Below are 13,371 nucleotides of genomic sequence, written 5' to 3'. Positions count from 1 at the left end.
ATTTGCTATGTAATTAAGGATGACTTTGAACTTCTGATCCTCTGGTCTCCTCTTCCTGAGTGTTGAGATTAGAAGTGTGTGCTAGCTTGCCTGGTATATGCCATACTAGGGATTGAGCCCAGGGCTACTTCCAGGCACTATACCAACTGAGCTATAGACCTAGCCCTTAAACTTTTATTTTTAAATGTACCTTCCTTGTTGTCTATTTGACTGATACTCATAGCTTTTGCAATGTTTCTGATAGAGAGGTGACAGAGAGGATGACCTGAGTCAGATCCCAGCTCTGCTGCATGTTAGTACATGGCTATGGGCAAGTGTTAGTTATAGTAAACCATAATGTGAATATTTAGCAATCAAGTCTCTGTTAATGCCTTTTTCTCTGCCTGAAATGTCTTTTGCTCTGATTCTATGCATCCCCACTGTACTGAAGGGTCACATCTTGCCCCACCCCTTCTTTGGCTCTTCCAGCTTGGAGCATTTCTTCCTTCTTCAAGACCTGCTTTCTGTCTCTCCTTACTGGTGCCTGCTGCTCTCTGTCCCACAGAACTGTGTTCAAACTTACTTTCTCTTCTACTAGCTACATGTACTTCACAACAGCAGTACCTGGGTTTGAGTCACCCAACCCACTTCCCAGTATCCATTCGTGAAATCCATTTGACAGTCATTTATTGAGCATCTCTTCTGATCTGTGCATACAACAGTGAACAATTCACACAAAGTTCTTAAAGCTTGTGTTCTTCAAGGGCCCATTCATGGACTTAAGTTTTGAAACTTTAATGATATATTTATCTGCCAGTATTTGTGTTTAGTATTGGCATTGCACATGTGAAGGACAATGATCTCAGTCCATAAGGACCTCACGATATCATAGGGAGACAACCCATAAATAAATAAGTACAACACATTATGCAATATTTCTCAGAAGAGGTATTTTGGCATTTAAGCCAGAAAATTTCTTGTTCTAAAGACCTGCCAGTGCACTGTGAGATGTTAAACTTCCTGCTTGTCCTCTGTATGATTTACTTGTTATTGTTGTAAATACCTATCTGATGGTTTGAATAAGAAATAGCTCCCACAGTCTCAGGCATTTGAATACTGGGTCCCAGTTCATTGGTGCTGTTTGGTTAGGGTTAGGAGATGTGGCCCTGCTGGAGGATGGGTGTTACCGGAGTTAGGCTTTGAGAGATTAAAGACTCATGCCATTTTTAGTTTGTTCTCTCTGCTTCCTGCTTATGGTTCAGCCACGGTACTTGATGCTATGCTCCTCCTTCATAATGAGTGCATCCCTTTGGAGTTAAAAGCCCAAATAAACCTTTCTCTAGGTTACCTGGGGCATGATGTTTTATTCAAGCAATAGAAAAGGAAACCAGTACACTGAAAAGTAAAGAGAGAGGATTTATTTTGGCTCTGTTTCAGAGGCATTTTAGTCCATCATGCAGGTTAGGATGGTTAACATTTTTGTCAGTGAGAATTTTACTGGGACCTCTTAAAACATGGCAAGATATACAGGGGGAGGTAATCCCTCTCAGGAACAGTCATAGGGGAGGGGAATAATGGGAGGATACAAGGGATGGAATAACCATTGAGATGTAACAAGAATAAATTAATAAAAAAAGAAAAAAACATGGCAGGAGACAAATCAGACAGTACAGTCCAGAAGCAGAAGTGAGGATAATCTTCTTCAAGTCAAAGTCTGCTCTAGTGAAATAGCATTGTCAACTAGGGTGCACAAGCCAACAGCTCCACAACATCCTAAAACAGTGCCACCAACTGGAGATCAAGTGTTAGAAGACTTGAGTCCTAATTAAAAGAGCAAACTCATGAGTCCGTCAGAGATATCTCACATTCAAACTGTAACATTTCACCTGTGATCCCCAAATGCTCATGGCTGTGTCATAAAGCAAAATGAATTTAGTCCAACTTTAATGTTCCCATAGTCTTAACAGTTTCAATTCAGTTCTAAAGTTCCATGTCTCAGGGTCTGAAGAGATGGCTCAGCATTAAAGAGTGATTACAGTACGACTCTTACAGAGGACTGGAGTTTGGTTCCCAGGCCCATTCTAGGTATCTCACAATGGCCTATAATTCAGGTCCAGGAGCTACTGATACCTCTTGTCTCAGCAGACACACACACACATACACACACACACACACACACACACACACACACACACACACACACACACAATTTAAAAAATACTTTTCAAAAAATTTAAAGTCTATTGAAACTCACAGCAAGCATTTAAGCTGTGAACTTCTGTAAAATCAAAAAAACAATACTTCTATTCTTTAATGCCATATGCTAAACATTCCAATTTCTAATTTCAAAAGAGAAGAACAAGGAGGTAACTATACTGAAACCAAGCAGAGCAACCATTAGACTCTGTACCTCTGCATCTAGTATCTGACGTATGTGGTGGCATCATCATACACTTTATATCTGTAGGTAATGTATTTTGATCATTTCATCCTTTTTTCTGCTCCTACTCCCTTTGAGCCCCTTTTCAATGAATTCCTCTACTTTATGATCCAGTGTTTAGAGTTGCTTGCATGAGCATGAGTGGCGTTATTTCCTGGAGGATAGGCAATATACTAGTGGCTATTCCCCTGAAAATAATGATTCCTCTCTTGCCTAGTAGCTACTAAGAGCCAATAGCTCCTCCCAATCAATGATGAAATATTGACAGCCAATCTTGTACAGATAACCTTAGCTGCTGTGAGTTCACAAATACAACAGCCATGACATCTCTACGGTTTCATAGCATTTTACCAGTCCTGTTACATTCTTTTTGTCCTCTCTTCTGCTATGTTCCCTGGGCTGGGTGATGATACAGATGGCCTGTATAGGGATGCAGCTCACTGATTTTGGTTATTATTTTGATTTTTTGAGATATGTCTTTCAGTGTCTCCCTAGCTGTCCTGGAACTCTCTATGGAGACCAGGCTGGCCTGAACTCACAGAGATCCACCTGCCTCTGCCTTCCAAGTGCTGGGATTAAAGTTGTGTGCCATTACATCTGGCTTTATCTTACTACTTTTGAATTGAGGCCCATTAAAATCACAGGGGACACACAGATGAGAGAGGGGGGAGAGAGGAGTGAGGGACCGGAAGGGGAGAGAGGGAGAGCCAGAGAGCCAGATTATTTTTTTTTTTTTGAGAGCCAGATTCTTTGCCAGAATGTAACATGAATGGCTTCTCGTCCAGCTCCTTATTCCTATCTGAAATCCCATGAGCACTGTTTTACTGTCCACAGTTCCAATAATATTCTGGTCTGCTGAATGGCCCATTAAACTAGACTGATGCTCCAAACTAAGTTCTTCTGTAAATCATTTCCAAAGACCCAAGAACTTAATGGTCTGGTTTATCACAACCATCTCACTTACTTTTTTCCTTTGTGTAAGTGCATTTTAATTTTAAAAATTCCATCTTCTTGATACCTGTTTTCTATATAGATTACTTCTGTTTATTTATTTTTTTTTCAGATTTTTTGTTTCCCTTTATGCACATGAATGCTTATGAATATTTTGCCTGTGTGCATGTACGTACACCATGTGCATGCCTGTTGGATCCCCTGGACCTGAGGTTATGGATGGGTGGGTGGTTTGAGCCACCATATGACTGTAAAAGGAACAAGTGCCTTTAACTATGGAACCATCTCTCCATCCCCAGTTATTTTTATTATTACTGTGACAAAATATCTGATAAAATCAATGTAATGGAAGAAGAATTTTTTTTACTGGAGAACTAGAAAATTATTTCTCCTTGGATGAGGTGGCTTAAAGTTAGAAGGCCCTTCCCTATAGTATCTCTTCTTTCCTAGAGGAAAAACAAGAATGTCACTGGAGACCAGAAGCAAGGTTAAAGAATGTCTTTAGGAATCTTGATGGCAGTTAGTTAAAGGATTTACTTGGTGGAGCATGGGTAATAGCAAACACAAATAATTAATAATAATAGTTCCAAAAGTAGGAACTGTGAATCCCAGGTCTTCAAACCATCTGAACTGGTTCCCAGTGGTCCATTTAGAACAGAAATGCAAGTTCTTGATTAATGCTTAACTGTCTTCAGTAGGCTGTCACTTTTAACACTTACTGGATAATTGGGCCTTGTTATTTACAGGTGAACCCTGACAGTAATTCTTTGGAGTCTGGGAGCTGTTGAAGCCACATCCTTTTAAGTAGGCTAAAGTCTATCTCCTAGTTTTGAGGAGCATAAAGTCCCATTGTCAAACTTGGCCAGAGTAAGCATCCTGTTTAGGAGCTGGAAGAACTTTGTGGGATTAAAAAAAAAATAAGTATAGATACATTTATTGTTTCACAGTTTCATATACAGTCATATACTTTGAACATATTCACACACACGCGCGCGCGCGCGCGCGCGCGCGAGAGAGAGAGAGAGAGAGAGAGAGAGAGAGAGACCTTATCCCTCCCACCACCACCTTTCTTCTTCCCAAGTCCTCTTCTTCCTTTCATCTTGGTGACCCACTGGGTTTAATTAGGTTTACATGCATAAGCATAGGTGGAAGGTTATTTATTTACTGGAACATGAACAACTTAACCAGTGGCTATGCCATGGAGAAGTGTGACTACCCTTTCCACAAGAACCATTAAGTGCCAGTAGCTCCTCAGGGAGAAGTGAAGCCTCATATACCCTCACACCTGATCATATTGGAATGTTGTTGCATACAGTCTTATGCAGGTCTATCCAGCTGTTCTTTGAGGTCATGGATAGAGAAGCCATGCTATTTCCAGAGGATAGAATCCCACAGTCATCCTTCCCATCTTCTGGCTCTTAGTGTTTTGTTTTGTTTTGTTTTGTTTCTTCATCCTCTCCCATGATGGTCTCTGAACTTTGGACAGCGTGATACAGGTGTTCCATTTAGGGCTATCTATACTTTTAAATTAACCGAGTAAGCAGCTGAGGGTGTTGATGCCTGCTGGACATAAGAGGCCCTGGTGGGAGGATCATGAGTTCAAGACCATCATTGCCTATGTATCAAGTTCAAGAAAGCCAGCCTGGGCTACTTGAAAGCCTGCCTCAAAATACAAAACAAAAGAAATTGATCAAAAGCATCCTTCTCCACATGGCAAGACTCATGAACCTCTTTAGTGAACTTTTATTTACCTAGACTATAAACATACAGACTTAGAATCAATAATTGGAACTTTTTAAAAGATTTATTCATTTATTATGTATACAATGTTCTGCCTGCACATATACCCACAGGCCTGAAGAGGGCACTAGATCTCATTATAGATGGTTATAAGCCAACATGTGGTTGCTGGGAATTGAACTCAGGACCTTTGGAACAGCAGTCATTGCTCTAAACCTCTGAGCTATCTCTCCAGCCCCATAATTGGAACTTTTATCTGAGCTATCTGAATGATTTTCTCTAGTTGTTTGAGCAGAAACCTAGAAAACGTATGTAGTTTTAGTTCTGAAAGGGGAACAGTAGTGAAACTGAAGACATGTCCCTTCAGAGGGAGGGCATTTTTGCTTTAAGTAGTTTACCTATTTATAGAGAGGCAAATCTCTGTTTGTTAGAACTTCCCTTTAGGATCCTTTTTACATACTAAGATGGGAAGAATTAATTTTCATTATGGCAGTTTTTTTCCTTTGTGTGTGTGTGTGTGTGTGTGTGTGTGTGTGTGTGTGTGTGTGTGTATGTGTGTGTGTGTGTAGATCAGTGGACAACATTGTGAACTTGATTCTGTACATCTCTATGGGGGTTCTGGACATCAAACCCAAGTCATCAGGCTTGCACTGCCAGCGCCTTGCCTGCTGAGCCATCTTGCCAATCCCATTATGGCATTTTCAATCAAAATTTGGTTTTGTTGTTCTCCCACTGCCCCCTTTCCGCATTATTGCCTTCTTTTGTTCCCTTCCCTTCCTCCCTACCTCCCTCCCCTTCCCTTCCCTTCCCTTCTTTTTTCTCAAGACAGTGTTTCTCTTTGTAGCCTGCTCTGTAGACCTGGCTGGCCTCAAACTCACAGAGATCTGCCTGCCTCTGCCCCATTGAGTTATGTAATTTAAGGTATGTGCCACCACCACACAGCTTTCCTTTCCATTTTCTTGTCACATAATGAGCTCTTTCATTTTTGTTTCAGGCTTAGGATTCTCCTACTACCCTAGTAGCCTTTAAGGGATCCCTTTTGTTTCCTTGCGCAGAAGTTTTGTAAGTTCCTTGTCTCAGACCATTTATCTTTTGTTTTTTTGTAAAATATAATTGAGGAAGGCTCATTTTTATCTTTTAAATTTATGAGGCTGAGTTCTGTACTTGGACTGGATGTTTAAGGAGTGTCCTGTAGGCTTTTTGAAGAAGGTAGTAATTAAAATAGAAAATGTAGAGAGTGTCAATAAGAAAATTTTATGATCAAGACAGTAGGGCCTGGAGCATACATCATGCATATAGGTGTCCATTACATGGATATTTTTGAATATAATTTGATGATGCCAATAAGTGCTGAAGAGCTAGTGGGACAGAGAATCTGGACTTTTTATGGCTGATGTAAACACCACAGATTGGGGCTGGAGAGATAGCTCCATGGTTTAGAGCACTGGATGCTCTTCCATAGGACCAGGATTCCCAACACCCACATGGCAGCTCATAACTGTAACTCCACTTCCAGGGGTTCTGTCTGATGCCTTCTTCTGGATTCTGCAGGCACAGACATGCATGCAAGCAGAATACCACCACAGATTTGGTCAGAGACTACTGCAATTTGTCAGGGTTTTATTTTCTTCCTGACCAGTATGTTTAATGGCATCCATTTGAATAGATCCTGATAACTGGCATAGTACTCACAGTCCTTGTTTCTGTTTAGTCTACTTCAGTACTACTCATTCTTCCACTCCTTAGTTGCATTGTCCCTGCCTAGTGTCTCTTCACTCTGCAGACATTCACTGGCTAGTGTCTAACATCTGGGTCCCCTGTGGCCTCTTTGATCAGAAGGCCAGGTTACTGGGGTTGGAAGGCCCTTTTAATGGGGTCCTATTTTCCTTTGGGCCCTGGTTGACCTTGAAAGCTATGAGCCAAAATATTAGCTATCTTCTTAGCTTCTTTTTTTCCACTTTGGATTTCCTCTCAGAGTTTTGGCTCTTGAAAACTCAAGAAGGTTTTCTTGATCCTTTTTTCTTTCCTTTTTTTTAAAGAGGCGGGACTACAGTCACACAGGATAGCCTGAAACCCACCAGGCTAGTTCCATACTCACAGACACGTTTCTGCCTCAGTCTCCCAAGTTGTAGGATTACAGGCATGTGCCACCACACCTGCACAGCTTTTTTCAGTCTTCCAGAGGTAGTAATGGATTTAATTTTGACATTGGCATAACATTGGCTTATAGTACTTTTAGCTCTTAGGGGTATGACATTTTAGCCATATTCACACATATGGTATTGATTGTACTATATAGAAACTTAATAATAGTAATGCTTACTGTCAGAATTGTGGTAGATCTTCCCTGTAAATGCATTCCTTACAACTTTGTTTTTCTTTGTTCTTTAGCTGCACACTAAAGATAATGAATTTTGGCCTGTTTTGGATGCAACCTTTGTAATGGTGGCTCGAGATTCTGAAAATAAAGGGTAATTGCTGCTTTTTCATAATTCCTTAATTTGAAAAGTTTCAATGAACCATAAGACTGGAGAGAAAACTAATGAATTTCCATATGCCTATGACCTGAATTTAACAGATATAATTGTAACATCTTTGCAAAAATATATAGTTTTTAATCTAAAGAATCTGCAATTTTAAAACAAATCTCATACACATTTTACCTCAGAATACTTTAGTGTAGGCATTTTTAAATGTAGATATTTTGTTTTATTTATTAGCTATACACACTATGTGTTGAGTAAACCCACCATCCATACTTCCAAGGCTGTGGTAGTCACCGTTTTACTTTCAGGTTGATTTGTTTTTAGCTTCTGCATTTGAGAGAGAAAAGTGGTTCTTGTTTTACCATGTTTGGCTCACTTCACTTCAAATAATATACTCTAGTTCAGTACATTTTGCCACAGATAACAGAACTTGGATCTTTTATTTAAAAAGAAGAGCCTTTTTGTTTGCTAATTGGTAGTAACTAAAAAGAGCGGTATGTGAAGATGCACACACAGTCACTGCAGTTCCCAGCCAATAACTTAAAATTGCCTTTACCACAAAATCCACCAATTATCTTAATCTTGCTGAGTTCCATTGTTAACTCTGTCAAAGAAAAGAAAATTCATCTACTGGACAGACACAAAAAGCCTACATCTATGTGATCTACACATTTCTTACTAAGCTCAGTGCTCATTAGACAGAAAAATTCACTTTCTGACATCTCAGTAATGTAGTTACTCATAGTTAGTCACTATGATGCTTCAACAGAGATTTAAGATGTAAAGAAGATATTGTTTATTTGTTTGTTTATTTATTTACTTTACATCCTAGTCATAGTCCCATCCCCACATACCTCCCAGTTTGTTTGTTTGTTTGTTTGTTTGTTTGTTTGTTAGCTTAGCTGCCTGGTTGGTTTTGATTTTTCCAAGGTGGGGTTTCTCTATTTAATATCCCTGGCTGTCTTGGACTTCCTTTGTAGACCAGACTAGCCTTGAACTCAAAGAGATCCTCCTGCCTCTGCCTTCCGAGTGCTGGGATTACAGGCATGCATTTAAATTAGCTTTATTGATATTTAATTCGTATACCATATAATTAACCCACTGAAAGTGTACAATTTAGATTTTGATATACTTACAAAAATGTACATTCTCTTAAGTGTGCTATAATCTAGCCTACTTTTTTGTCCCAATAATCCTCTTACTGTTGTGTATTGTTAACTTGTTGAAAGGCTGGACTAGCTAGTACATAAAATATCCTACTTCCTGGATTTGCCTTATTGCTTCCTCATGATGTCTTTCTTTTTATCTGGTACCTTGTACCTACTATTATCTGGATCTTCATGGTAGATTCAGAGTCAGGATGCTGGGTTCGATGTTTACTACTTGTGTTGTCCTTGGATAGTGCAATAGTTTGAGCAGACACCCCTGGGCCCCATCCACCCATCATGATGTTCTTGAAGAACTTTTTTTATTTATCATTTTTATTTCTTAACTAAAATTGTTTTAATTTTTTATTTTGAAGACATTGAGATTTTTCTAAAGTCCAAGTCAGTTGTCTTGTAGAATGTTCTAACTCATGAATAGAATCAGATTTAAATTTGCAGCTGATGCCTGTATCCTGTTGTAGTTGTTGTTTTTAGGTTTTTTTTGGGGGGTTGGTCTCTTTTTGAGACAGAGCCTTATGGAGGTCAGGCTGGTTTCAACTCATTATGATGATGACCTTGGTTGGACCCCTAATCCTGCTTCTCCTATCTCTCATGTGCAGGATTACAGGTACATGCCGCTGTGCCCGACTTCAGTATAATTTTTATAATGTACACTTTCTAGTGTATAATTAGATCTATAAACAGACGACTTACTAATTATTCCAGTGTCCTTGTCTGAGGCTGTCAGTAAGCATTTCCTAATACAAATGGCAAAAGAAGACTTCTTCATGTTGGTAGGGCTGGCTTCCTAGGGCATTACACCAGGCACAGCACATAACCTTGAGACATAAACCTGACGAAGGCTTCAAAACTGAAGGTAGTTATTCATCTTAAATTGTTATTAGATAATAGTATACACTATGTTTTTTTGTTTTGTTTTTAAGTTTTGGGGGTTTTTGTTTTGTTTTGTTTTGTTTTGTTTTGTTTTGTTTTTTGGTGAAACTGGCCTTAAACTTGACATCCTCCTGTCTCAGGCTCTCTACTGTTGGGATTACAGAGGTGAGCCATCAAACCCACATCTTAAACTAAATTTTTCTGTTTTCTTTAGGCCAGCATTTGTAAATCCACTCATCATTGAAAATGAAGAAGAAGAAGAGCTCTTTAGACAAGGAGAACGTATGTTAATTTGTTTATAGCAAAATGAAAATTTTTAAGTAAACGAATTTTACTATATACATTTATATATTTTACATTATATACATTTATATCTACTTATATATACACTTACACACATGTATAAGTATATATTTATATTTTACATATATTGGACATTATATGGATCCCTTATAATAATCATATGTCTTACTCATACCAGGAATTTTTTCCTTTTGGTTTTTCAACACAGGATTTCTCTGTGTAGCCTTGGCTCTCCTGGACTCACTCTGTAGACCAGGCTGGCCTCAAATCACAGATGTCTGTCTGCCTCTGCCTCCCTAAGTGCTCGGATCACAGGCATGCACCACCACACCTTGTTTAGGAATCTTTTGATAGTAAAAAAAAATTATATTTTGTTCCATGGAGATTATGCTTTTAACTGTTTTATTGATGAGAAAGTATTACATGAACCAATTTGTCTTTTCATTTTTAAAAATTTGGTCTGGTTTGTTTTTTTCTGTTCTATATTTTGTTTTGTTTCTTATTGTTCTATTTTGGGGTTTTTTTTTTTTTTTTTTTTTTTTTGAGACAGGGTTTCTCTTTGTAACCTTGCCTGTCCTTGACTTGCTTTGTAGACTAGGCTAGCCTCAAACTAACTGAGAGCCACCTGCTTCTGCCTCCCCAAGTGCTGGGATTACAGGTTGCACCACCACACCTGGCATCTTTTCATTATTTTATTGCTTGAGAATTTCATACATGCATATAATGTGCTTTGGTCAAATCCTCTCCTATCCACTACTTCATTTCCCTCCTTCCCCACCCAGTGCTCTTAACCTCTGAGCCATCTCTTCAGGCCCCAATGTATCAGTTTCTTTATCCATTTTTCAGTTGAGGGACATCTAAGTTGTTTCCAGATTCTGACTATTATGAATAAAGCTGGCAAGGATGTGGAGAAAAGGGAACACTCCTCCATTGCTGGTGGGAGTGCAAACTTGTACAACCACTTTCAAAATCTCTCTCTTGCTCTGGTGGGATTTTGAAACTTAGAAATACTTTGTAGGCTGCAAGGCACCCTAGGTGCTGTGGGATGTCCCTCTTGATCATACTTCTTCATTCTTGTATACTTCAGTGAACAAGGGCCGAAGGATTGCCGTTAGCTCCGTTTCATTACTGAAAATGGCTCCCAGTCCTGAGGAGAGGAATACCATACATGAACTGTTTCTAAGTACGCTGGATCCAAAGTAAGTTAAGATGGTGATACTCCAAGTTGAGAAAGGATTGTAGTCCAAGTTGAGAAAGGATTGTAGTCCAAGGTCTTCTCTAGCACCACACTTGCACGGAGAGCCTTTATAACCTCTTTCCTCTCAATAGTAATCATGTTTAATTTATCTCCACTTGCCCAGGACAATAAGTTTTCAGAGTCGAATTTTGCCTCCTAACTCCGTGTGGATGGAAAATACAAAACTCAAGAGCTTGGATATTTGTCACCCTCAGGTACTAGAACTTTGTGAACAGTCTTCTGAATTTGCTGGATTGCATTCATGATAATTGGTCTAAAATTTGACACACCTTTAAAGGGACCTTTCTGTAGTATTATTAATTTCTTTGTTCTCTATATAAGGGTAATCACAGACTTTTATTTATTAATATTCATTTGCTTTATAGGAGAGGAACATTTTCAACCGGATCTTTGGTGGTTTTCTTATGAGAAAAGCATATGAACTTGCATGGGCCACTGCTTGTAGCTTTGGGTGAGTTTGACTTCACTTAACTTCTGAGAAGCAACTTATTTTAATTTAACTAAAAGGAAACATTTTAAACCAGTCTGCATATGAACTACACTCTAGGATTATGCTTTTTATAAGATCTGTGTATGTGTGGGGGGCTGGGGTGTGATGGGTTATCATACTAGTGGCAAATTTTAAAGATGACACAGATCCAAAATCACTAATTCTTTTTCCTTTTACCTATTGCTGTATTTTTTCTAGTATGTCTTTAATTAATAGGCTAACAAAGTCAGGGAAATAGTATTCTGAAATCAAAATCAAATGCCTCTGGTAATTTTATATAAAAGTTTTATTATATATTCCTCAGTAATTTCATACATGAAAACAACGTGTTTAGACCATATCCAGCCCTGCAATTGTGCTTTAATGGATATCACTCTCCATAGTAGCTGCATTTGATAATTTCCCTTTCCTTACGTTTATTTATTTATTTATTTATTTTTTTGGCCATTGTTATTTTGCACCAGTGAATTATTGGGGGAAACATTTGAGATCTGATTTTTGCAATTCACTCCAATTTTGGGCTTTTTCCAATAGTGGTTCCCGGCCATTTGTGATAACAGTTGATGATATCATGTTTCAGAAACCCGTTGAAGTTGGCTCATTGCTTTTTCTTTCTGCACAGGTAAGTGTGTCCTGAAGCATTTCTTGTCATTTGGGTTCGGAAAAGAAGTTTTTCTGTGTTTCTCCTTTGACTGGTTTCCTTCTCCTTTCCTAAAGCAACTGACTTGTCTTGTGTCTATTATCTGTTAGGTATGCTTCACTCAGAACAATTACATTCAAGTCAGAGTACATAGTGAAGTGGCCTCTCTTCAGAGTAATGAGCATATGACCACCAATGTCTTTCATTTTACATTCATGTCGGAAAAAGAAGTACCCTTGATTTTCCCCAAAACATATGGAGGTAAGCTGTGATGACTGTTTCTTTCTAATGATAGGATGAAATTCTCAGGAAAAAAATGTCTGCTTTCTCCCCCATGGTGTGGCAATGAACCCAGGGGGTTGTATGTATTAAGCAAGTACTCTGCAATTGAGCTGTATTTCCAGCCCTCTTCTTTTAAATTACCTTTACCCCCAGGGATTCACATGAGCTAGACATGTGATCTATCACTGAGTTATATTCCTAGCCCTCCCTCTTCTTTTAAATTATCCTCAGCAGTGTTTCCAAGCCTCTTAGCCCAGGAACATGTCTTTGGGGGATTTTAATTTTAAAGTTCTGTGGCCCTGAAGGACAAAGATGCCTTTTGACCCCCCCAGGAGTGGCTGTTGATGCTTTGCACAGCTGTTGTACACAGCTGGTGTGAACTGCAAGCAGCCACCGATAGTAAAAGATTGGTACAGCCAATAAAAAGGGATAGAGTCAGGTTCTACTCTCTTAAGATAGTTGTAAATCCCCATCCACAAAGTGTATCCCTGTTGTTGGTTTTGTACATGCAGTGTTTTCCTAGTATTCCTAAACAGTCATTCATCTGTCGGACTGTTCAGAGTGCTGCAAATTTCTCCCACGGTGTCTTTCTTGTGTTTCAGAGTCCATGTTGTATTTAGATGGACAGCGGCATTTCAAGGCTATGAATGTCCCAGTGATCTTGGAAAAGGACTGCCCTGTGGAGCCCTAGGATAATCTCAGTTGTTGTAAACTAGCATTCCTTGCACAGCCACATAGTCCCAAATAAAGGCATTCTTGAAAG

At 39.0% G+C, this 13,371-nt stretch overlaps 1 protein-coding gene across 1 annotated transcript in view; it reads left to right on the top strand.

Annotated features, from left to right (window-relative positions):
- The window catches only part of Acot9 (acyl-CoA thioesterase 9), a 34,731-nt gene extending 21,360 nt beyond the window's left edge, over positions 1–13,371 (top strand). Inside the window, exons 8-15 of the mRNA XM_051141569.1 lie at positions 7,502–7,581; positions 9,850–9,917; positions 11,026–11,137; positions 11,300–11,390; positions 11,562–11,647; positions 12,221–12,308; positions 12,437–12,587; positions 13,211–13,371. Coding sequence (XP_050997526.1) covers positions 7,502–7,581; positions 9,850–9,917; positions 11,026–11,137; positions 11,300–11,390; positions 11,562–11,647; positions 12,221–12,308; positions 12,437–12,587; positions 13,211–13,299 — 765 coding nt within the window. The 3' untranslated portion in view covers positions 13,300–13,371. The remainder of the gene's footprint in view (positions 1–7,501; positions 7,582–9,849; positions 9,918–11,025; positions 11,138–11,299; positions 11,391–11,561; positions 11,648–12,220; positions 12,309–12,436; positions 12,588–13,210) is intronic.

The sequence above is a fragment of the Acomys russatus genome, chromosome X (genome assembly GCF_903995435.1).
Source record: "Acomys russatus chromosome X, mAcoRus1.1, whole genome shotgun sequence".
NCBI lineage: Eukaryota > Metazoa > Chordata > Mammalia > Rodentia > Muridae > Acomys > Acomys russatus.
The sequence above is the reverse complement of the archived record's forward strand: the minus strand, read 5'-3'. Positions and strand labels throughout refer to the sequence as shown.